The sequence below is a fragment of the Brachyhypopomus gauderio genome, chromosome 11 (assembly GCF_052324685.1).
Source record: "Brachyhypopomus gauderio isolate BG-103 chromosome 11, BGAUD_0.2, whole genome shotgun sequence".
Lineage (NCBI taxonomy): Eukaryota > Metazoa > Chordata > Actinopteri > Gymnotiformes > Hypopomidae > Brachyhypopomus > Brachyhypopomus gauderio.
Genome location: NC_135221.1, coordinates 210,761 through 237,186, shown reverse-complemented (window position 1 = coordinate 237,186; position 26,426 = coordinate 210,761). Strand labels below are relative to the sequence as shown.

Below are 26,426 nucleotides of genomic sequence, written 5' to 3'. Positions count from 1 at the left end.
ACAGATTCAACCACACCCTACAGATTCAACCACCAACCTACAGTATCAACCCCACCCTACAAATTAAACCCCACCCTACAGTATCAACCCCACCCTACAAATTCAACCCCACCCTATACAGTATCAACCCCACCCTACAAATTAAACCCCACCCTACAGTCAGCCCCACCCTACAGTATCAACCCCACCCTACAGAGTCAAGCCTACAGCGTCAACCCCACTTTCTCCACCCTTCAACCTCCCCCCCCCCCAAGCGTTTCCCGCCAGCATCCTTACGGATCAAGCAGGTCTACCAAACCACACGCTGCAGATTGTAATTCTGATAAGCATGACAGCATGGAAATGGGGTGTGGAGAATCAAAGGGGACTGCCTGCTTTGGCAAGATCTCCTGGCTGCTTAATTTGTTGTGAGTTCTTTTGATCTGCTGCGACAATAAATGGAGTCTGGATGAGCAGCAGCTCCCCTGGCATCAGCCTTTTAGAGTTGTGAGGGGGTGAAAGAAAACATGTCCAAACCCTGAATGCATCTCAGGAGGAAGGACAGTACCATTTAGAGGTCCAGATGAGCGTGAGAGAAGTTGGCGCTGCTCCAGTTCTAGATAAAGTGAGCTGGGCTGAGGGGCAGAATTCCTTCAGCTTGGCCGGCTCAGACTCCGGCTGAACATCACCAGGATGTTCAACATCATCGCTGCTTCCATCACCTGTCACCTGTGGAAGGTCCATAAAGATCTCCCCCTCTGATTACGGGCGCATTGTACAAAGAATTCAAAGCTCCCCTGTGTTTGTTGGTTTAAGAAACCTGTGACTCAGAGAAGGCACATGTGGGGACTCACCTGCTGTATTCACACAACCTCACGGACAAGAACAAAGAGGAAGAAGACCCCGCCCACAGTGGTGGAATCATCTACATGCCCCGTACATGTCAGACAAAGACAAGCAGAGCTTTGGGGAAATGAATGGACACATCACAGAGAAGATAGAAGGTCTCGTGCACCTCAGGGTCATTCTTCTGGGTGATGGAGCACCAGCAGGCCAGTCTGGCTGCCCCTGGACCAGGGTGACCCTGCGCTGTCTCCTACGCTGTCATCAGTCTCAGCTCCTGCTCTCCAGGTGGAGCTGTGGAGAACCTGAGGAACGGGGACAGCATCTACAGACACGCAACACTGGAGCAAACGTTGATGGGGAATAACTGGTCCAGACGGCAGGAGGAAGATTTTGGGAGAACATTACCTGATACTGCGCAGAAGAGCCACAGTCATGTGAAAGCAGAGGAACACAACAGAATAACACAGAGCCTATGGGAATCCCTCAGAGTTCAGAGTTCACATATATTACCACAGTGATGAAGATGTTGAAGATGTAATGACATTTAAACATAAATGAACCTTTGGTCTCAGGACTCTTCACTTCTGTAATACGAAGTCAAAAACATTTATAATAATATCAGCAGCATTTCCACAGCTGTTTGAAACCATCAAATCAAACTGCCACACTTATGAAAAACATGCTTTGTTTTTTAAATTGCTTGTTTGTGATTAAAAAATGTTTTCCCCAGGAAGTGAGAGCAAACAAATTTAGCCAAGTAAATCAAATCAGACCTGGAATGTGTAGAGATGCGATGTGACTACATGAATCTGAGATCCTTACTGTGTCTGACCCACTAGACGTCTTAACAACACTGACAAACATGCGCTGATTTCACTCACCGTGTTTTAGGCCTGTAATTAAGAGGTGCATAACAAACAGGAAGACATTAATCACGAACGCAGGCAAATAACGAGGTAAACATTTTGTCAGATAAGAAATCTTTTTTTAGATCTTGGATGAAAGACCACCTGTTGAGAGTTCTTCATTGGTAGATGTCACATAAACATCGCTTGAATGGCAGTGAATCTTTTGTTTGTTGGGATATTCCAACTAGATGAATGTGCTTGTGTATGTGTGTGCGCACACGTGTGTTCGTCTAATAATAAATGGCCAAATCATATGTTTACTTGATTTAACTGCGATGGCATCTCGCGTGTCGTCAGCAGTAGCTGACAGGCAGCACACATGGCATTCCTTTATTGAAATGGCTTCCTGTAAACATGCAAGAACTTCCTGTAAACATGCAAGAGCTTCCTGCATCAAGTAAGATACCCTGAAAACCGGCTTGCACTGGGTGCACGAGACCACTGTGACTAAGATGTCCTTCAATTAAGTGCCCATGGACAAATAGGGCAGAAATTCTATGTTTTCCGAGTCAAGAATTGACCAAAACAGGAGGTGGACAACTACAGGTGTGGGCAAAGCGCTTCACCACCTGGAAGGTGCTTAGCAATATAACAACAAAGATAAACGGTTAAGGAGCAGCATGGCATAATTGTTGTAACTTTACAGTGTGTGTATAGCCTAATAATCACAAACGCTAACACTGCTAACTCTGCAAACCCTGCTAACTCTGCTAATCCTGCTAACCCTGCTAACTCTGCTAATCCTGCTAACCCTAATGCCTTCGTTTGAAAACCACACATCATGGTGCTCCACTAAGAGACTCATCACTGCTCCACTCAATAACCACTCAGCAAAGGTTGATCAGCATCTGGCCTGTGGAAGTTCAAACTTCATTTATTTTTTTATTAATGACTAATGATATGCAGCTTGCCATCTTTGTGGGTATTGGTGCCCACTGGGTGAACTGTGAAGCTCTCACGTGTGTGTAACAGCTCACGGGTGTGAACAGCTCATGGATGTGCAACAATTCATGTGTGTAACACACCCTACAGCCCTACAACCCTACAGCCCTACAAACCTGCAGCTCTACAACCCTATAATCCTACAACCCAACATCCCTACAACCCTACAACCCAACATCCCTACAACCCTACGGCCCTACAAACCTGCAGCCCTACAACCCTATAATCCTACAACCCTACAACTCTACAACCCTACAACCCTACAGCCCTACATACACAGTATCCTGAATAGTACAAGATTGCTTTCTATCAGCAGAGCAACAGTGATGTTACTGAGTGCTAAAGGCACATAAAAGCTGCAGAATTCGAGGACAAAGATTAATGTACAGATGAGGTACAAAGCAAAATAATCAGTTTGATGGAAAAAGAAAACTGGGGACAATTAGAACCTCACGTGATCCAGTGACCCCCTATTCACCAGTCAAACCCAGTGATCTCCAAATCCAGTGATCTCCCAACCCAGAGTGTTCACGTGTAGGGCCAAAACAGCATGGACTGGGGCAACTGATTACTGTATTCAGTGGGGCAGTTTCATAGTGCCACTCAAAGTCCATTCCTGCACATCAATGAATAAAGTCCCTCAGCGTGCCAACGTGCCGCTCTGTGTCTCTGGTGTCTAAAGAAACGTCAGAGAGGATAGGATTCTTCACCCTGAGTGTGGGTCTCTCACAGGGGGAAAGACTTACATCACTAGAAGTGATGCCCTCAAGTGGACTGTTTAAAAATGGAAGGCATATGTGTGTCAGTGGCTTGAAGAGGGTGCTGGTGACTTATTTGGGGCAGGGACATGGGAACCCAACGCTCCTGGAGACGGTGAGCATGCAGAACTCAGCATTTGTGGCGGCAATGTGACTTTAACAAAGATCGCTAAAAGAGGGACGCTGTGGATTGCCTGACAAATTCAAACCATCCATCACACAGCCATCCATCATATGTTATATCTCATTGTTTCTTGAGCTTCACTGACTTCTATCACAATCAGTTTAGAGTGTTTCCTTGTGTACAGTATGTGTGTGCGCAATACAGTATTCCTAGTGTAATCCTTATAGTATACAGACAGTAATAATAATAATAAATAACCATAATAAATGGTTATGTATCCATAATGGAGGAAATGCAGCATAGTCTGATAATAGTCTGATAATTTAACAGAAGTCTCTTTGAAGAACATTTGAAGTGATTCAGGACTCAATAGTCAGAAATGGAATCTGCACTCACTTGAAGTCTGCTGGCTTTGCCCTAAACATTTGCGTTTAATATGGTAACATTATTTTTGCAGATCAGAACAATCACTGCTGAAAGATCTTTGAAAGAGGTGAAAGGCTGTCAGTCATCCGCATCTCCATAAACCTTCTGTACAAACGACAAGACCTTCATAGTTCTCCAAATTAAACTCCCCATTTAATGATTTAACTTTGTATTACAGAAGATTAATGTATTAAAGAAGATTAATGCACTTAAAAAACAGAACATTGTTCACTATAAATTTCACAATTTTGAGTTTATTCTTATAGCTTTCATAATTCATAGATTGGTTTCAGCCCAATATATAACACACATGAAGCAGAGCTATATAAACGTGAACTCCATGCGATGCGTCTGATTGCTGATCATTACCGTCTAGATGACTTTGGTCTGCTCTTTGTTCAAGAATGAAAATCAGTAAAGAAAACAAAACAAATGACTCAGAAACTGAACCAAATGACACAGGAGCAGTATGTCCAGCAGGGACAAGGGTGAGACTTCCTGTGTCCCAGACGGTGGACAGAGTAAAACGCCTTGTCATGTAGGACGAGGTTAATGCCGGGGGAAGATATCGTTCATACAGAAGTGGCAGAAGAAAACGTCCAGCGTGCGCTGCAGGTTTGGTCTGGGTTAGCAGGTCTTAGCTGTTCAAACCCTTTTGAACAAGATCATTTGTTTGGTTGTAGCTGTAAACCTGAGTAGTCCGTGTCTCACTAACCCTAACAACAGCCCCCTCCCTGTGTGTGGTGGGAGGGGTGTTTCAGGGTGGGCAGTGTTAGGAGCGGTGGGTGGGGGAGGACCCTCTCCTTGACCCCCAGAGTGGCGGTACATAAGGCTGAGGAGTGTGCGTCTCCCCAGGCAAACGCGCCCCACGCGAGGAGACAGTGAGTGGACGGTCTGTGCACTCGTGGCTGAACCTGCACGCACGCTGTTCCTGCCAGAGAAGAAGAGGGGCAGAAAACACACGTCTCTGTGGGAGAGAGAGTTGCAGCAGAGACCTGCCCTCAGCTTTAGAGTGGTGCTGAGATCCACACACACACACACACACACACACACACACACACACGCGCACGCGGACACGCTCACCCACAGTCCCATTCTCACACTCAAACGCCGCACACACACAGACACACGCGCACATACTCAGAGCAGCAAACAGTATCTCTCCCTCTCTCCCTCTCTCCCTCTCCCTCTCTCTCGCTCACCCACTCCCTCTCCTCCCTTCAACACTCTCACACACACTCACACTCACACACACGCACAGACACACACACACACAGTCACACACACACACACACACACACACACACACACACACACACACACACACACACATACACACACACATACACCACTACAGTATATCAGCTAGCGACTAGCGGAGAGACGGAGGGAAGAGCAGAAATGAATTTGAAGATCCTGACGTTGCTGCTGCTGCTGCTTGTTCTGCTGTGTGGAGCTCATGCTGGTGAGTACAGGAGCGTGCGGCTGCCGCCTGGAGCCTCTCCATGCTCGTCTTTTCTCTCTCTCTCTCTCTCTCTCTCTCTCTCTCTCCCTCTCTCTCTCTCTCTCTCTCTCTCTCTCCCTCTGTCTGCTGCTAGCTGTGGGCGCGGGTATGGGCAGCTGGAGTGGATGTGTGCCCCAGCAGGGCTAGCGCTCCGTGGCTGTATGAAGGAGGAGTGGTACCTGGTGCAGATATCTCTCTCTGCTGCACTGCAGAGGTGTTCTTGGCATTGTTGTGGCTCTCGGCGTTCTGGGTTTGTGGTGTATCGGGCCGCTGTGATCCAGTGCCGTGGTTCAGCTGATGAGAACAGGGACTCGGCGTACGTCTGAAGTATGGGGGCCATAGGCAGGATTATTTATCTCTGATTGATGTGGTGCTAAGATGGTTCTGAGAACAGAGTGCGTGTGTGTGTTGCTGGGTTGCACAAATGCTCGATGTATGATTATACGGTGTTGTGATTTTCCACTGTTATGAGTAGCTGGTTGTGGTTTGTTGACCCTGTGTGTGTTCTCTGAAAGCACGAGTACTCTGTCAGGATCGATTCATGTGTCTTAATGCATCCAGGGTGGATTATTCTGTTTTTGAAAACAATAGACCTCTCACTGTAATCCAGGTTGTGCCGTCACAGGTGAATACAGGCTCACTAATGTAGTGAATGAAAGGTTAGCCTCAAAATCAATTACTGAGCATTTAATTCCACATAATACTGCACGAATGTCCCACGTCCTGCTGTGTGGATGATGTGTAGAAGCAGAATCACTGAATGTCAGAATTTGGCAGACATGGCTGTCAGGTCGTAGTGGTGGCTAGAAGCTGGAGTCATGTGACCAGCTGAAGCTGCAGCTGCCGTGCAGGTAACAGGCTGGTGTTAAAACAACAACACTGGACCTTCTGCAAACACCCTGCATTCTCCAAAGGCTGACGGCAATCAATTAACCACTGCTGGGAAGCATGTGTTGGGTGTGAGGAGAGGAGCACGTGTGTGTGTGGCGTGTGCGTGTGGCGTGTGCGTGTAGCGTGTGCGTGTAGCGTGTGCGTGTGGCGTGTGCGTGTAGCATGTGCGTGTGGCGTGTACGCGTGGGCGTGTGGCGTGTGGCGTGTGCGTGTAGCGTGTGCGTGTAGCGTGTGTGCGTGTAGCGTGTGCGTGTAGCGTGTGCGTGTAGCGTGTACGCGTGTGCGTGTGGCGTGTGCGTGTAGCGTGTAGCGTGTGTGTGTGTGGTGGATGCAGTCTCGCAGTTCCATGCTGGACCGAGCATGTTCCTCAGTGTGCATACGCTTTACGACGACACTGCTATGTTTGTCTCTTTATGAGTAAATGGGAAACAATTACCCTGCATTACAGGCAGTATCATTTACCACTTCCCCACCATGTGCGACAGAGAGTGTGAGTGTGTGTGTGTGTGTGTGTGTGTGTGTGTGTGTCTGTGTGTGTGTGTGTGTGTGTGTGTGTGTGTGTGTGTGAGTGAAAGCAGCAGTTTGACCCTTGGGCCATAGACAACTCCAACCCTACACCACCGTGACGGCGCCCAGCCACAGAGCTGTATGTGGAGAGACTGCTGCTGGGATGGAGGTGGGGCTGGAGGTGTGGGGATGGAGGTGTGGGGCTGGAGGTGGGGATGGAGGTGTGGGGCTGGAGGTGTGGGGATGGAGGTGTGGGGATGGAGGTGTGGGGCTGGAGGTGTGGGGATGGAGGTGTGGGGATGGAGGTGAGGGGATGGAGGTGTGGGGATGGAGGTGTGGGGCTGGAGGTGAGGGGATGGAGGTGTGGGGATGGAGGTGTGGGGATGGAGGTGTGGGGATGGAGGTGAGGGGCTGGAGGTGTGGGGCTGGAGGTGAGGGGATGGAGGTGTGGGGATGGAGGTGTGGGGATGGAGGTGAGGGGCTGGAGGTGTGGGGATGGAGGTGGGGATGGAGGTGTGGGGATGGAGGTGTGGGGATGGAGGTGTGGGGCTGGAGGTGTGGGGCTGGAGGTGAGGGGATGGAGGTGAGGGGATGGAGGTGTGGGGATGGAGGTGAGGGGCTGGAGGTGTGGGGATGGAGGTGTGGGGATGGAGGTGTGGGGATGGAGGTGTGGGGCTGGAGGTGTGGGGATGGAGGTGTGGGGCTGGAGGTGTGGGCGGGGCGAGAGAGAGAGGCAGCAGGGGGCGCTGCAGGGATCTGGGCTGCGTGCTGCATGGGGAAACGTTTTGCGAGCACCTCGGTGTGTAGGCAGCGGGTGTGAAGCCTTTCATCTCCAGACGAAGACTCTCCACAGCTGACTGAGAGTTTGCTGGGAATTGTGAGCTATTTCAGTCGAGAGATAAAGGGAGAGGCATGGAGGATGTGTGTGTGTGTGTGTGTGATGGGGTAATCTGGGTGGAGACAGAACACTGTAAGCGGGTGGGGAAGCGGAGCAGAAGTGATGGAGCAACAGGCACCATGGCCACGGTTTCCATGGCTGCAGCCCAGTTGGCGGTTCCCAAACACCTGCAGAACGGTTTGTTCACATCTCGTCTTCGCCTGGATCAGCTCACCTTGTACCAGCGCTCCACACAAAGGGCCCAAACATCTCCGCACCATCCATAATTCATCCTGAGAGCAATCTGCCCTCCCGTCTCACTCTTCTTACGGCTGGTATGTAAACACGCCACGCTGCTGAATGAACCCGGCGGTTGGCGTCTGTCATCCCTGAACCCGACATCAAAGTGTCGTCTCTCAATCGCAGGAGCAAAAGCACAAATCCCTTAACACGTATGGAGGAGAGGAAGCAACACGAATCCTTTAACACGTATGGAGGAGAGGAAGCAACACGGTGGAATGTGCACGTGTGTGTGCAAAAAAAAAAAACACACCCCCCCCCCCCCCCCCCCCCCCGTCAGCAGGAACCAAGCACGGCCAGCAGGACAAACACGGGCCTCGTTACGACGGCCACCAGTGCCGGCCGTACGAGACAGAAGGGCTGAAGACGGCGTGTTCGGTGAAACGACATTAGCGGCTCCTACATTAGCCACATGCAGGAAGCTATCCATCATAATTCCACTCAACTAATGTGAAGAGCCTCCAGTCATGACCACAGAGGCCACAGAAATAACACAAACAGCCAAACTTTTCCAGATGTCCAGGCAATAACGTGATAATGCTGGTCAAACAGCATGAAGATGAACACAAAGGTTATTACAGGATTATGGGGAATCGTTCAGCATTAGAAGGACCGAGATAGTTTTGGCAGATATCCAAACTCTTTCCCTCCACACGTGCATACACTTGATGTTACAGTTTCTCTCTCTCTCTCTCTCTCTCTCTCTCTCTCTCTCTCTCACACACACACACACACACACACGCATGGACAAGGTCAGTGACTCATAACTGGGTAGCCTGGACGTCCCTTATGTGTGGTCTGAGGCTCTGTGACAGTGTAGCACCATCTGCTTGGTGGACTGTAGCTAAACCAGATGGCTGTACCTTTATGTAAACGATAAAGAAATTCACACAGCTCAAGGTTCTGATATTTTTAGGTGCTGTGACTTGCAGTCCCCGGTGTGCCAGCCTCTCTTGGCGCTGTTGACATGCCCCATTTAATCAAAACAAACAAGACAACACCCGCCCCCCCTCCCGTAACATCCCACTTGCGTGTCCTCACTTGTGTAGTAAATGTATAAACGTTCTACAAGGATGGAGGGAAACAGAAATATATGACCCTCCTACTCATCTAAATCTTATCCAGAAATATGGCAATAAACCACGACTGTGTTTCTGCCCTCATTAAAATAAGGTAAACTACCGCGCCGTGTCATAACTCACTATGTAAGGACATGAGGTTAAACTATGAGAAACGCAGCCCTGTGTCATCTCCACGGTTAAGGGTCCGGCGTGTTCCCCACAGGCCACCGTAGCGCCGTGCGGAGCTCTTTGTATAAATCAGTTCACCTTCAGTTCACGACATCCACGGGAGAAGGGCATGCTGGGTAATGGAGTGGAATGCTCCCGTGTGTTTGCACACACACACACACACACACACACACACACACACACACACAGGCAGTAAAACAGCCGCTGGACTCGTGTGAAGTGGCAGGTGCAGGTCTGTGGGGTAAACTAAAGGAGTTGCTGCTACTGCAAACAGATCCCACACACTCTCCCTCTCTGCCTGCTGCTTCTGCCTGTGATACCCAGCGCTGCCCCCTGCTGGGCTGGAGCATAGAGAGGCCACCTCCACACCTCCACACCCCCACACACCCCCACACACCCATACACCCACACCCCCATACCCCCACACCCCCACACCCACACCCTTACACACCTACACACCCGCACCCCCACACCCCCACTACTGGTCAGAGTACTGGTCAGCCTCTCACTCTCTGTGCCCGACAGCACCATCAAAGACAGATATTCCCAAGGCCCGTGTCCTTCCCGCCACTGGAGCAGGATGTTAGTCTGATTTATGGCTCCTGATTTGAACATTAATCATAACGTTTACAGCGGCTGCCTATAGTACAACTGGGAGGCGGGGCCACTGTTATGAGCAGCAAGGGGGCGGGGCCACTGTTATGAGCAGCAAGGGGGCGGGGCCACTGTTATGGGCAGCAGGCCACATCGTTAAATTACTTTCAGGGTGGAGAAATAAAAACTACATTGTTTGTATGTCTGATTGTGCATACCGTATTCATACCGTATTCATTCCGTATTCATACCGTATTCATACCGTATGCTACTGTGTCTGGTGTAGCCCAGGGTGGTGTAGCCCAGTGTGGTGTAGCCCAGGCTGGTGTAGCCCAGTGTGGTGTAGCCCAGGGTGGTGTAGCCCAGGCTGGTGTAGCCCAGGGTGGTGTAGCCCAAGCTGGTGGAGCCCAGTGTGGTGTAGCCCAGTGTGGTGTAGCCCAGTGTGGTGGAGCCCAGGGTGGTGTAGCCCAGTGTGGTGTAGCCCAGGCTGGTGTAGCCCAGTGTGGTGTAGCCCAGGGTGGTGTAGCCCAGGCTGGTGGAGCCCAGTGTGTTGTAGCCCAGTGTGGTGTAGCCCAGGCTGGTGGAGCCCAGGCTGGTGTAGCCCAGTGTGGTGTAGCCCAGGCTGGTGGAGCCCAGGGTGGTGTAGCCCAGTGTGGTGTAGCCCAGGCTGGTGTAGCCCAGTGTGGTGTAGCCCAGGGTGGTGTAGCCCAGGCTGGTGGAGCCCAGTGTGGTGTAGCCCAGGCTGGTGTAGCCCAGTGTGGTGTAGCCCAGGCTGGTGGAGCCCAGGCTGGTGTAGCCCAGTGTGGTGTAGCCCAGGCTGGTGTAGTCCAGTGTGGTGTAGCCCAGTGTGGTGTAGCCCAGTGTCCAGGCTTTGAAGACTATGTTCTTCCTTGTGTTTCTGAGCCATTGGCTTTGAGAGATATTCATGCGACTGGCTGAAAGCAGATGGTGGTGGTGGAGAGTTAGAAGTGTTCTGATGTACCCTGTGGGCCTCGCTGTGTGTGGAAACCCCAGATTACTATGTATGTGTGTGGTACACATGGTATGTGTGTGGTACACATGGTATCTGTTAAGTATACATGGTATGTGTTTGGTATACAGGGTAGTTGTGTAGTATTTATGGTATGTGTGTGGTATACAGGGTAGGAGTTTAGTATACAGGGTATGTGTGTGGTATACATGGTATGTGTGTAGAATACATGGTCTGTGTTTGGTATACAGGGTAGTTGTGTAGTATTTATGGTATGTGTGTAGCATACAGGGTAGGTATGTGGTATACAGGGTAGTTGTGTAGTATTTATGGTATGTGTGTAGTATACAGGGTAGGAGTTTGGTATGCAGGGTATGTGTGTAGTATACGGGCTATGTGTGTAGCATACAGGGTATGTGTGTAGTATGCAGGGTATGTGTGTGGTATACAGAGTAGGAGTTTAGTATGCAGGGTATGTGTGTGGTATACAGGGTAGGAGTTTAGTATGCAGGGTATGTGTGTAGTATGCAAGGTATGTGTGTGGTATACAGGGTAGGTGTGTAGTATACAGGGTAGGTGTGTAGTATGCAGGGTAGGTGTGTAGTATGCAGGGTAGGTGTGTGGTATACAGGGTAGGTGTGTAGTATACAGGGTATGTGTGTAGTATGCAGGGTATGTGTGTGGTATACAGGGTATGTGTGTAGTATACAGGGTATGTGTGTAGTATGCAGGGTAGGTGTGTAGTATGCAGGGTAGGTGTGTGGTATACAGGGTAGGTGTGTAGTATACAGGGTAGGTGTGTAGTATGCAGGGTAGGTGTGTGGTATACAGGGTAGGTGTGTAGTATACAGGGTATGTGTGTGGTATACAGGGTATGTGTGTGGTATACAGGGTATGTGTGTAGTATACAGGGTATGTGTGTAGTATGCAGGGTAGGTGTGTAGTATGCAGGGTAGGTGTGTAGTATGCAGGGTAAGTGTGTGGTATACAGGATAGGTGTGTAGTATGCAGGGTAGGTGTGTAGTATGCAGGGTAGGTGTGTGGTATACAGGGTAGGTGTGTAGTATGCAGGGTAGGTGTGTGGTATACAGGGTAGGTGTGTAGTATACAGGGTATGTGTGTAGTATGCAGGGTAGGTGTGTAGTATGCAGGGTAGGTGTGTGGTATACAGGGTAGGTGTGTAGTATACAGGGTAGGTGTGTAGTATGCAGGGTAGGTTTGTGGTATACAGGGTAGGTGTGTAGTATACAGGGTATGTGTGTAGTATACAGGGTATGTGTGTGGTATACAGGGTATGTGTGTAGTATGCAGGGTAGGTGTGTAGTATGCAGGGTAGGTGTGTAGTATGCAGGGTATGTGTGTGGTATACAGGGTATGTGTGTAGTATTCAGGGTATCTGTGTAGTATGCAGGGTAGGTGTGTAGTATGCAGGGTAGGTGTGTAGTATGCAGGGTAGGTGTGTAGTATGCAGGGTAGGTGTGTAGTATGCAGGGTATGTGTGTGGTATACAGGGTAGGTGTGTAGTATGCAGGGTAGGTGTGTGGTATACAGGGTAGGTGTGTAGTATGCAGGGTAGGTGTGTGGTATACAGGGTAGGTGTGTAGTATGCAGGGTAGGTGTGTAGTATGCAGGGTAGGTGTGTGGTATCTGAGTGTTTCACTTCACAAAATCACATCATTGTCTTCACTGGAGGCTCCATGCTCTGTCATTTCTGTCTACATCATTTTCACATTTAATAATAATCTTCATCTTTGTGTGTGCATAGATTTAGTCTGTGGCCATAGACATGTAAGTTCAAATGTGGTAGAAAGTGATTCAAATTGCAATAAACCCGGAATAACCCTAAAGTTTGGAATAGCGTTATGTTTGCATACATGAACCGTCCCAGCTGTTCCTGCTAGTCCCATGAGGCAAGCGTGCTGTCCTAACAGAGGGGAAAGTGTCTCAGTACAAGACCAACTTATGAACATCTGTTTAGTTCAAGCATGCTGTTTACTCCTGGTCTAGCAGTGCTGTGTTCATGTGCTTCAGTTACACACATTCTTTAACACACACATTCTTTAGTACACACATTCAGTTACACACACTGTTTAACACAGCTACACAGGCAAACAGACCGTGAAGGATACCACTGACCCGGAAAAACACTGTGAGAATTGGGGTTAAATATTTGGGAACTAGAAACATCCCAGCACACCTCCACATTTATCCAGTTATTATGACAAAACTAGTGTTTCACAACTGATTATGCACCAAACCAGTTACATCGGCATAATGGTGGTCAGGCACGGTTTATTCACTTTGTTATAAATATCATGCGCTGGTGGAGAGAGATGATTTATTTTGAAAAGGAATATTGAGGGATCAAAGCTTGTGTGTTCAGCAGGGCCTGTTGGGCAGAACTCGGTAGGCACACACGTGTGAGCCCCAACCTCTCTGAGACACACTGACTTCTGCAGCAGTTTGCCCTGGTTCAGCACGCCCTCGGAGAGAGACACACCCTGGTTCAGCACGCCCTCGGAGGGAGACACACCCTCGTTCAGCACGCCCTCGGAGGGAGACACACCCCCGTTCAGCACGCCCTCGGGCGGAAACACACCCTGGTTCAGCACGCCCTCGGAGGGAGACACACCCCCGTTCAGCACGCCCTCGGAGGGAGACACACCCCCGTTAAGCACGCCCTCGGAGGGAGACACACCCTCGTTCAGCACGCCCTCGGACGGAAACACACCCTCGTTCAGCACGCCCTCGGAGGGAGACACACCCTCGTTCAGCACGCCCTCGGATGGAGACACACCCTCGTTCAGCACGCCCTCGGACGGAAACACACCCTCGTTCAGCACGCCCTCGGAGGGAGACACACCCTCGTTCAGCACGCCCCCATTTGGCCCGCCCTCAGAAGCAGTCTACTGGAAGAGCTCAGCCTGGCCTCAGCTCTGCTGCTGAATACTGGAGGCGGGGCCAGACTATGTCCCTCCCCCACAATTACTCAGCCAATACCAGCATGCCGAGCTTCAGTCTGAGCTACTGCTGACTCCATATCCAGGACTCAGAACTGAACTGCCCCCCACCTGCCCCTCCCACCTAACCCTCTGGGGGCAAATCTTCTTTGAGGCACTATATCACATGGCCAAGGAGCCAATTTGAGAGAAATTCTCACTTAAGATGCTTTGCGTGATCGGCTCTGTGATTTCAAAAGATGTGACCTGTGGTAACCTCTACCCACTAATTCACCCCTGATACTCCAGAGCATCTCAGTCTCCCTCTCTGTCTGTCTCTCCCTCTCTGTCTGTCTCCCTCTCTGTCTGTCTGTCTCCCTCTCTGTCTGTCTGTCTGTTTCCCTCTCTATCTGTCTCCCTCTCTGTCTGTCTCCCTCTCTGTCTCCCTCTCCGTCTGTCTCGCTCACTGTCTGTCTCCCTCTATGTCTGTCTCTCCCTCTGTCTGTCTGTCTCCCTCTCCGTCTCCCTCTCCGTCTCCCTCTCCGTCTGTATCCCTCTCTCTGTCTCTCTGAGCTTCATTAGTATTCTAGATGGCAGGTGTCTCAGCACTTTGAACCTGCAGCTTTTCTGTTCACACAGAACTGGGCCACTTCTCACCTTGGCGTATAAACGGCGCCATAATTTGGGTCATGTGTAGTTTGGTGGCAAAGCTGTGTTCCATCTGAATGTTCCCGCCGAGACCAGAGATCAGAGCGGTGGTGTCTTTCTTACACGGGTCTTTCTTCTTCGTCTGCCTTTTTTCACACAGCTCTTTCATCCGCAGTGATCCGCGTCCGGAGACAGGTCTCCCAGTATTCCCAGTACTCCTCACTCTTTTCCCAGTACTCCCAGTACTCCCCACTCTTCTCCCAGTACAAAGCTGGCCTTCACTTCTGTGCCACCACTATCACAACCACACAATGCTGCATATCAAACAGCCCCTGTGGGCCCGAAACTCCACGGAAACAATCACACTGTAACCAGGCACGCTGTAACCAGGGCACACTGTAACCAGGGACAGTGTAACCAGGGACACTGTAACCAGGGCTTACGCTGTGTCTGAGCGCGCACTTCATACGAACGCTTTGACTTAATTTGCATGTCCCATTTAGAGTACAATGACCATAATCAACTATGACTAAGCACAGGGTTGGCAGGCATCAGATCAGCTTGGCAGAGCTGTGTGTGTAGTACTGTGTGTGTAGCACTGTGTGTGTAGTACTGTGTGTGGAGGACTGTGTGTGTAGTACTGTGTGTGTAGTACTGTGTGTGGAGGACTGTGTGTGGAGTACTGTGTGTGTAGTACTGTGTGTGTAGCACTGTGTGTGTAGTACTGTGTGTGGAGTACTGTGTGTGGAGTACTGTGTGCAGTAGCGAACCGTGACCATTAAACCTGGGCCGCTCCACCCCCCCCCCCCCCCCCCCCCCCACCCCCTGCCGCGAAAATAAATTCCTCTCCTAATTAATTGCAATAAAGAAAATAATAATAATAAAAAAATAAAAATTGAGACGACAGTACAGCTTTAGAAACGCAATAAACAATAATATCTGTACTAGAACCAACAAAATAAGGTTCACAGCTCCGTGTTCCTCGGGAGCGGAATATGTAAACAACGCGCACGAGGGCATCAAAGGAATGAATTGAAACTAGCTAGCGGTGGTACGCTAACGACAGCTAGCATCGCCACAGCGGGCGGAAATTATCATACAGTTAAGCCCGCCCACTAAGAGGGAAGATATGATTGGTCAATTTTACTGTCATTTGAAACTGGTATTGCGCTGAATTATAACTGCCAGGCCCTCTGTAAACGAACAGCGGGCATCACAGTCCTGATAGGGGGAGACACAGGCTCACAGGCGTCCACTTAACCCCTCACCTTCCAACACAGATTGAATAGACACGGTTGAATAATTTATTTGCTTATATTTTTGTAATTGTTTAGATGTCGATTGTCAAACTGTAAGTAGATAAAAAAAATTGGATAAATTATATTATATATATTTATGTTTTAAGAATATTTTAGGCCCTCTGAGAGGGCGTAGAGGGCCCTGACGGTTCCCCACTGACTGTGTGTGGAGGACTGTGTGTGTAGTATAGTGTGTGTAGTATAGTGTGTGGAGGACTGTGTGTGGAGGACTGTGTGTGTAGTATAGTGTGTGGAGGACTGTGTGTGTAGTATAGTGTGTGGAGTACTGTGTGTGGAGGACTGTGTGTGTAGTATAGTGTGTGGAGGACTGCGTGTGTAGTATAGTGTGTGGAGTACTGTGTGTGGAGGACTGTGTGTGTAGTATAGTGTGTGTAGTATAGTGTGTGGAGTACTGTGTGTGGAGGACTGCGTGTGTAGTATAGTGTGTGGAGTACTGTGTGTGAAGGACTGCGTGTGTAGTATAGTGTGTGGAGTACTGTGTGTGGAGGACTGCGTGTGTAGCATAGTGTGTGGAGTACTGTGTGTGGAGGACTGCGTGTGTAGTATAGTGTGTGGAGTACTGTGTGTGTAGTATAGTGTGTGGAGTACTGTGTGTGGAGGACTGCATGTGTAGTATAGTGTGTGGAGTACTGTGTGTGGAGGACTGCGTGTGGACTACAGGTGCAGGACCTGCAGAAGTCCTGCAGCAGACACTGTGGATGTTTCTCTCTCATTTTAATGAATGAAGGTCCTCAGAGGTCCTGGGTATCACACATCTGACGTCACACTCTCCGCCAGCCATGGTTACACACCCATGGGGCTCCACACACCTGAGCTAGCTCTCTTACACACCTGCGCACACACACACACCCTCTGAAACACAAACACTCCTCACCTGGTGGAGTCATAAATAACACACGCGCAGCAAACTCACAGCATATGACCAGAAAATCTGACCACACGTCAGTTTCTGATTGTAGACACACATCCACACTGGATTACTGACTTCAGTGACCGTGGGGACCGGTACTGGACTGGGTCATCGGGCCCTGAGATCCCCCTGCAGAAGCTGCTATAGTGGGGGACTAATGACGTGGAGTGAGAGTTTACGGGTACTAGCAACCTGTTCCCTCCCTTCCTGCCATAAACATCGTTGTTCCAGGCTGGTTAGCTGAAATCATCTGCCATGATGCTTCTCAATCGTAGCCCAATGTCTTTTTAAAGGTCACCTCATTAATGGCACGAGATGGAAGATTCTGGCAGATCCTCCAGAATAGTAATGATTGGTGACTTATTTAAATAATCTGTGTGGTTGTCCAATGATAATGAGTCTCATGTTTTCCATTGGCTTTTAACGCAGCTCCTCGTTACTGTGTTAATTTAGGCGGTTTTCCCCAGACGTGCGTGACTCATAGCCGTGGACTATATTACAGTACCAGTGGAGAATCACAACTGAAGACTGGATCTGTGAAACAGGCCCTAGCAGTCGTAGACAATATTTATGTGTATTTTATATATATAACCACATTTTCTCATTAATTTCTATATGCATTGTGTTCATTTGACTGGTCACTAACGAGTCTGGCCTCTTGTAAATACTCTGGTGGACTAATTATTTTAATTAAGTTAATGAAGCTTTAGAAAGAAAGAACAGAACAAATAAAAACAGTAAAACCTACACAATGCACAGCAGTGATGGACAATTAATCGATAACCCTGTAGCCGCTTTCATAAAGACACCAAGCGAGTCGATTTCAGCGCTCAAACACAGACAATCCAATTACATAGCACATCGATTCCCTTTTCCCTTCAGGTGGCGGAGACGGGCCGAGAATCCGGGTCGAACTGCAGGAAAAACACGTGATGCATCTCGTGCACAGAAATGCTGCTCTGTGCTCACCTGGTTCTGCTTTGCACTTAAGTAGATCTAATCTCTCACTTCCTGGTGTGGTGGCTAACAGATTAAACCCATCTGGCCTTTTCATCTTTGCTCTCTCCACAAACAGTGAGCGTTGTGGCCCTGACAGTCATCGCGTGTCCGTCATTTCTCAGAGTCTTTCAGTGGTGTTTCAGTGATGTGCAGTATTTTGTAGCTGTTTAGGAATCGCAGGGATTCAGTGAATCACACATCTATCCCAGCGGGCTGCTCACAGCTCTGCTCCCTCTCAGACAGATCACCTTCCTGGAGTGTTGCGTATGGGGGACAGATCTGGGATTTGGGAGAAATGCTATGAGCCTTGGCATGTCCAGCAGGACTGAGCACAGCTGCGTGGGAAAGCTAGTATTCTGGAGATCTGAGAGATCCACTTCCAGCTATTCATCAAGAGCTACGGAGGGCACGAGGCGGTGAGCTCGGAGCTGAGGCGCTACCGTCTTTAGTGGAGCTGATGAGAAGATGCTGCTGGCTCTTATCAGACTTCATTTCAAACTATAATCAGGCGGATTATAAACCATAGAAGCAAAGCAGATTTTTTGGGAAAAAATACACAAGGCCGTAGTTTGTGGTGTCTTCCGAGATACGTTTTAAGAACGTCCTAATTCCAAGGAAGTTAGCATCCTGGATTAAACCAAATCATCTCCCATTAGTCACACCATCTGGAGGGTACTGGTTTAACTGGTTTAACTGGGAAAAGTAGCGTTTTACGCAAAAGCATTTACAGAGCAATAATAAGAAGAAATGGTTTTTTTCTTGCTCCCGGGATTTTGTGTGTGAGCAGTGGGTTAAGAAATGATCAGTCTGCACCATCTATCAGTCCTGTCTGCACTCATTGGTCAGGTCACTGCATTCATAACGGAGCAGGAGATGCAGTAACGTCCCCAGAGCTCAGTGAGAGGCCATGTGGTTTGAGAGCGAGCCAAATGCTGTAGTCAATGGCAGTGATTCTGTGTGCTTAAAATAAGCCTCTCAACATTTAGTGCATCCGTCTAAGCAAGTTTCCTGCAGGCGTTAAGAGTTAATTCATAAACGCTGTTTGTATAGCTGGCAGAGATTTTATTTTTAGAGGCTTTCATTACGCTCCTCGGGGACCAGGCTCATATGTGCGGTCCCCACACACCCCCAGGAGCTGAACGCTGGCTGGCAGCTGGTGATGGCAGGGAACATCTCCGTCGTCTCATTACGGATCAGGGTTATGACAGACGGAGCCGGAGGGGAAGCGTGACGGGGATGTGCCGTGTTCGGCTCGACCCGTCCAGGTGCGATCTCGACCTCCTGGCTGTGAGGTGCTGGATCAGAACCGGAGCGCTGCCCCGCCCAGCCGGTCCAGCACCGCTACTGCTGTCGTGTTGCCAGGATACGCAGGCTTGAATGACAGCTGCGCTGACAGGCGCCGTGTGACTAAAGGTCCCTGGGTTGTTCCACTGCCGCTTCGGAGGGGGAAGATGTGTCAGCATTAATGATCAGACATGGAGCGTTTTACATGTAGTCACCCCCATCCCGCGCCACTCACACACAGGACCAAATGACCCGGCTGCAGACAGAATGTGTAAACGTCTCACATTCATTCAGTTATTGTTCCTCTCCCCTTCTCTCCCGTGTCATGGGGCAATAGGCAAAGGAGACCTGTGACTCCTATTCACATGGGATTATATACAAACAGTTGGCTTGAAAATAGGACCTTGTCAGGAATTTGAAAAATTCTGACCAAGAATAATTAAAGCCCATCAAACCTGCGGTATTCCTCGTGCTTCTTAGTGCGTAAGTCCTGTGGTCCAGTGATCCTGTATTCCAGTGGTCCTATGGTCCTGTGGTCCAGTGATCCAGTGATCCAGTGATCCAGTAGTCCTATGGTCCTGTAGTCCAGTGATCCAGTGGTCCAGTGATCCAGTGGTCCTGTAGTCCAGTGGTCCAGCGGTCCTATGGTCCTGTAGTCCAGTGGTCCAGTGATCCAGTGGTCCAGTGATCCTGTAGTCCAGTGTTCCAGTGGTCCAGTGATCCTGTAGTCCAGTGGTCCAGTGGTCCTATGGTCCTGTAGTCCAGTGGTCCAGTGGTCCAGTGGTCCTGTGATCCAGTGGTCCTGTGATCCAGTGGTCCTGTGGTGTGACACGTTTTAACAGCACCAAGTCTTTTTCATTCAGAGCCACAGGAAAAAAAATGTGTAATTGGTACATTTGTATGTACAAAGACATACAAGCCTTCAAGTCCTGTGTGTCTGCGTCCTGTGTGTCTGCGTCCTGTGTGTCTGCATCCTGTGTGTCTGCGTCCTGTGTGTCTGCGCCCTGTGTGTCTGCGTCCTGTGTGTCTGCGTCCTGTATGTCTGTGTCCTGTACGTCTGCGTCCTGTATGTCTGCGTCCTGTATGAGGGCAGTCATGGCCTGGTGGTTAGGGAACTGGTCTTGTGACCGGAGGGTCGTGGGTTCGATCCCCAGGCCATGACTGAGGTGCCCCTGAGCAAGGCCCTTAACCCTCAATTGCTCACTTGTATAAAAAATGAGATAAAAATGTAAGTCGCTCTGGATAAGGGCGTCTGCCAAATGCCATAAATGTAAATGTATGTCTGCGTCCTGTGTGTCTGCGTCCTGCTCTGGACCGGCCAGCCCTTGTTATCGCTGACAAGAGGCAGAAAATGTGAGAGCACTTAACAGAAGCCCACAGTGCTGACATTAGCTCAGGTTATTAATTAGCTGGAGTGTCAGCTTCCAACCCAACAAAAGCCTGTGATTCAGGCCACCATACCATTATGTTTAAGGGCTTAACTCTCTCTCCCCTCCCCTCCCTCTCATTCATATATATATATATATATATATATATATATATATATATATATATATATATATATATATATATATATATATATATAGCCATATAGCAATATAGCCATATATTTAGGTGCTGCCTTGAACACTGTGTTATGCCTCATGGTGTATTAGTCCAGATTCTTAATAAAGGTTGTGTCCCGTCCCCAGGGACCCAGAGAGTCCTGGAATGTGTTGATCCTGTGTGAGTGATGCCATTCAGGTTCTTGACAAGAAAAGCTTACCGGGCTCTGTGTTTACTTTAAGAGTAGGTCAATTGTTGAGTCCTTCCTGTAAGATGCCGAGGAGTTTGGAGGTTCAGGCGAAGACAGATGAGAAGGTTAAAGTGAGGGGGGGGGCAGCCTGAAGAAGAATTTATAAACCATGTGAGAAAATGAGGGAGCTCCTCAAGGGACAGCATAAAGTCTGGCGTAGAAGGATTTATTTGAGAGGAGTGGTCTAGATGTTCCCTGAATCTGCAGTGAGAAAGATGATTGATTCTTTACTGAGCAAGGTTTTAGCAGCATCTCATCTGGTTCAGTTCATTTAGATGGCGCAGAGTTGCAATACATCTGCTTAGCCATGTTTCATTAATTTTGGATGTTGGTAACATTCTCAAACGTGACTGTGTAGTGCAATCAAGAGGAACCTTTGGAGAACAGTGGTTGAATGAGATCAGAGATCGGTCCCATCAGATATCAGAAAACAGTTGACAATACATGCTTCCACAGCCTGGAGGACAACTTTGATTTTCGTCAGGGGTGAAAGGTCAGTGAGATCCCAATCAAGATCACACTTGAGTAGAAAGCAGGCTTACAAGATCTAAACAGCCCTTATTGGGAGATGACTTCAAACATCTGGGTAACTCAAGGGGCTGCATGTGCATTTGTGTGCACACACACACACACACACACACACAAATCTGTTCCCCATTGTTTTCGGAGTAAAGCATGTGGTGCTATGTGTGGGTGTTTAGTCAAAATTTGCAGATGTTGTAGGTTCCCTGAGGGTAGTTGGCTGTGGTAGAAAATAATAATCTTGATATTGAGCAGGACAAGGGCCTGTAGTTATGTGATTGATTAGGAGTGAAGACTCCAGTGTAATATACGCTTCCTGCTCGCTCTGCTGCGTTTCACTGCAGTGAAATATTGAAGCACATAACAGAAATCCATCTGCTGGCCCGAGTGCACGTGACAGTCCCACAGCCCGCCGAGAGCACCAGGCTAGGTCCTGGTACCTGTAGGGAATCTTAACAGTGAGGCCACAAAACCGGTGAAGTAAATGAAGGAATCGTGGCTGATTGCTAAAACGCACGTGTCCCGAGTGTGTGAGCCTGTTCCAACCTCTGTGCTCGATCTGTGCTCGTAGGTCCGGTGGCCTCCACGGACCACAGCAAGGAGGTGGAGGAGGTGGCCAGCATGAGGACCCCAGCGCGATCGAACCCCGCCCGGGCTGGGCGGAACCAGAGGCCCCCCGGCTGGAGGAGGAGACGCCCACGACCCCGTCTGTCCCACAAGGGCCCCATGCCATTTTAGAGCAAGGTGAGGCCAACACTACATTTCCCACAGTGCATGTCTCTGCTACTGATGTGAGAACTGAGAATACTTCTGATGTACAAAAGCACATCGTGTGAATTCCATGACTGTAGAATTGCTGTTGGTAAAGGGAAGAATACCAGCTTGGTTGGTTCTGTGTTTGGATTGTTAAAGTCATAGAAAAGTCCCAACAGTTTTCACTCTCTGCTCTTCGATGAAAAGACCCATCCTTATTTTGAGTGTCATTTCTAAATGGAGAGGTTTACTCCACCTCTCTCCCTCTCCATCTACCACTGCTGCTCATGGGGGTGGTTTGGGAGAGCGTGTGTAACACGAGAAGAGTGAAACTGGACCTGACTCTCAGAAAAAAGAGAAACAGCATCCTGATTGGACGACTGGACCCCAGACTGCTGATGTTTTGAGGTTCATGTATTTCCAGTAGCTCTGCACTTCCTCCAAGCCAAAAAGCAATAAACCAATAAGTCAATGTAGTGCAGCTCAAACATGTTCCTGAGGAAAGACAATGTAACCCACTTCAGTGTTTGCTTTCATTCTGAAAATGCCAATTAAGTCCACTTACCAAAACCAGCATTTACAGCAGGTCTGTTTCCCTTCTGCGTGTTCTTGCGTTTAATATGATGTCTGGGTTTGCTATCAGACTGTCTTGGCTTTGACGGACTGTAGTTTCATTTTCAAGGCTGGGAATCTGCTGTCCTTCCGTTTGTTATTGAAGTGATATCTGTGGGAATTCCACCGAATGGCATTTTACTGCACAAACCTGCCATGCGTCCCACAACACAGGACATGGACACGTGGACATGGACACGGGGACATGGACACGTGGACATTTTTTAGTTTGAGTGTGAAGGAGGGTTCAGAATTACTTTAAGTAGAAAGATGGCTTATGAGCTCAGAGCTCATTCACATCACACACACACACACACACACACACACACACACACACACACACACACACACACACGTAATCGAGCTTAGCAGGGTGTAATACTGGATCTGAGGTGCCATGACCACAACGCTTTATAGAGATTCCTGCCACAAACTACCAGGCAGGCACAAACGAGTCTAACGAGTCTAACACAGATGAGTCTAACGAGCCCCTTTATCACCTACTTAATCACTCCTAGAGGAGGTGAAGAACAGATGGAGTGATGAGTGCGGAGACATGTGGATCACTCCTCCATGTTCCTCCATGTTTTACCATCTATGGCGAATTGAAGATGGTCTTTGTTTTGCTCTGGTTTTGTGTGAGAATCTGCTGCACCTCCGTTTCTCTTCGTTTCTCTTCTCTCTCTCTCCTGTGATGGAGGGATAACGCTCCAGTCACACGGAGGTGAGGACAATGTCCCGTGTCCCCGCGTGGCCGTCCGCACATGGAACGGCGCCGTGGTCCAGGGAGCTCAATGCCTGGCTCGGCCAATAAAAGTGAGACATTCTTTGGCTGTGCTGGGGAGTCACTACTTGTTTTGAGCTCAGAATACTGACGGCACAACAGGGGGACCCACAGCGGCTCTGTTAACGGGAACGGCTCAGTGACTCTCAATGTGGGCTCCACAAACAGCACTTCAACCCCTAGAACAAGATGAAGGGTTCTCTTCCTGTCTCCCACCTCTCTGCCTCCCCACAAGCCTTCTCAGGGTTCACAGTTCACCACATTCAGAGGCCGTCCCAGCTCGCGGCTGTCTGAGTTAGCCGTCTCAGCATAGCCAGGGTGTGGATATAGAGCGGTGACCAAAATCGCAGAGCAAAACATTCAGCGTTCACTTGAGTTCACATGCTACGCTAACGAAACCCATTTGCAGTTTGTCACTCTCCCAATAAAATATCATGATGCTGGATGACTAATAATTTGCTCCATGCATTTCCCCAGGGAAGAGAAAATATCAAATGCGCAGTAAATCAGCACGTGTTCCAGCAGGAGCTCTGACCTGCATCTGGGTAATGTGCAGAGCTGAGAAACACGGCCACACACTTCATCAGCTGGGAAGTGAGAGCTGTCTGACCAGGAGATTTAACGCTCTGTGAGGGCCGAACAGGGCCACACTGGAGCACTTTAACTTAAAAGACACCCACCCACACCCCCACCAACGCCCACACACCCCCACCCACACATCCACCCCCACACAAGTCATCATGAACTTCACTGGCCTTGTTTTCTGCATGGGGTCAGAAATCAAGGGGCTGAAATCACAACCTCAGGTGACATCAGGATTCCTGAACACTAAACCAGTCAGTCAGTCAGACGGGCAGTCATCATTCAGGAGACCCAGACAACACCTCGGTCGTGTGAGACAGGTAGGATAGACCTGTTTTCTGAAGGCTATGTGAGACCCCTTAGCAAAAAGGTAGTATACTTAAAGTTAATTTTATTAAGTATACTTCAGTATAAGTATAGCAAGTATATATATATATATATATATATATATATATATATATATATATATATATATATATATATATATATATATATATATATATATATACAGACCATATACTTGAAAGTATACCAATTTAATTGGTATAGAAAGTATACCAATTTAATACTTTTTCGGACTAAATTGCAACATTTCTAGTTACAAAAAAAAGTATACTCATAGTACGCTTGAATAAACTTCTTTTTGCAAAGGGATAGCTGTAGGATAGACCTGTTTTCTGAAGGCTATGTGACAACCACCGAACGAGGGCAGATCGGGGCTGCTTGTTGTGCTACAAAGAAAGAAAAAAACCCAAACTAAACAACACAGATTAAATTGCAGCTTCATGACACTTTCTTCTTGGAAACTGTACATAGTTTTGTGTGCTTGGTTTAGTTGGACAAGGAAAACAAGAATACGGAGGTGAAATCACAGAAGCAAACAGATACGATTCAGTGACGATTCACAAACAAACAACACAGATTAGAATCTCTTCTCTGGTTACGCAAGGACAAAAAAATGCTTAGGTATATCAAAAAAATGCCAGGAACAGCTCTTATCGGTCTGACGATGCCGTTGTTTTTGAAGAAAGATGGTTAAGAGCTTCGTCTGTCTAAATCCTTATCAGAAATCAGACGTGGACACTGAAGATAAAAAAGAGGACAAATGGAAGAGATTACTTCATGGTTTCAGACGGGTGGTGTGCTCCAGGCGTTTAGCAGGGATAACCCTGATGTAATGTTCTGCAAAAGAACGGTGGCCCTAGTGCCAGCTGGTTACATAATCCGTGGCTTCAGTAGTTCATGCCTGTGGCCTTCTTGGTAGAACCCCATGAGATGTGTTCAGTTATTGACGCAGTTGAATGCATTTGTGGATCTCATCCCTTCAAATAAGACATACTAATCCACTGAAGTTCTTGCTTTGTTGCCTGTTGTATACATCTAATGACTTAATGAAAACGTATTTACACTCACCACTAATTTATGGCGGCGTTTTCCAGACGTGTGGACTCGAGTCACTAAACTGATGACTTGTGACTTGACTCGACAACATCACTGAAGACTTGCGACTTGACTTAGACTTACCTTTACTGACTTGGACTTGAATCGGACTTGAGCTTTAAGACTTGAAAAGACTTGAAATCCTTATTTTAACTAGGGTGACCAGATTTGGGTGGGGGGGGGGGGGGGGGGGGGGGTAGCGTCTGTCAAACCCTAGACGTCGGATTGGCTACCATGTATGTCAATCAAAATACAACCGTCAGTGCAGATGGATGATAGCCTGTCATTCATACACTACTTTTTAATGTCATGTGATCTACACACACTTACTTCGCCGTAAGACGATTTTGAAATTCCCCCCGGACGGACGAACGAACGAAAGTTCGTTCGAGGGGGGGGCTGTAGGTGACGACGACAATTGCGACGACATCTCACTCAAGCGAACCGAAACACTCAAACGTCTAACGTTAGTTAGTCTGACTAACTGAATATACTACTAATCAACTGCATCAATTGTGTTAGATATTGAAATTGACTAGGACTTGAAGTTTAAGACTTGGGACTTGACTCGAGACTCGCTTGTATTGACTTGGGACTTGACTCGAGACTTGATTGTGAAGACTTGAGACTTACTTGTTACTTGCAACTTAGTGACTTGTTCACATGTCTGGTGTTTTCTCTCTTTTTCCGGCAGGCGGTGGCTAGGACACTCTCCCCCTCGGTTCTGACTACGATGCTCTTCCTTTACCTTGGGGTCCTGGCGACAAGGGCCTTGGTCAGCCCAGCCTGAAGAGTGATGTCCATAGCACCTGCTGGTTCAAGCAACTCTTCTTCTGTCCACCAAATACCAGGACATGCCACTCACTCTCAGCTCTCTGAAGAATTGTGGGCGGGGAAAGGGGTGGGTGGGTGGGGGGTGGGGTTTTTCCAGCCCATAAGACCAGATTCTCTCTCTCTCTGTCT

At 48.5% G+C, this 26,426-nt stretch overlaps 1 protein-coding gene across 1 annotated transcript; it reads left to right on the top strand.

Moving 5' to 3' along the window:
• The first annotated feature begins 4,829 nt into the window (after window positions 1-4,829).
• On the top strand, window positions 4,830-26,356 carry apln (apelin). Its single transcript, XM_077020949.1, has 3 exons — window positions 4,830-5,448; window positions 21,864-22,036; window positions 26,158-26,356. Exons 1-2 carry the CDS (start codon window positions 5,385-5,387, stop codon window positions 22,028-22,030), a joined length of 231 nt encoding a protein of 76 aa, XP_076877064.1. The 5' UTR covers window positions 4,830-5,384; the 3' UTR covers window positions 22,031-22,036; window positions 26,158-26,356.
• The last annotated feature ends 70 nt before the right edge of the window (window positions 26,357-26,426 follow it).

Coding starts and splice junctions, on each gene's coding strand:
- apln (XM_077020949.1), top strand. CDS start 5,385: ATGAATTTGAAGATCCTGACGTTGCTGCTGCTGCTGCTTGTTCTGCTG. Junction 5,449..21,863: donor GCTGTGTGGAGCTCATGCTG/GTGAGTACAGGA, acceptor CTGTGCTCGTAG/GTCCGGTGGCCTCCACGGAC.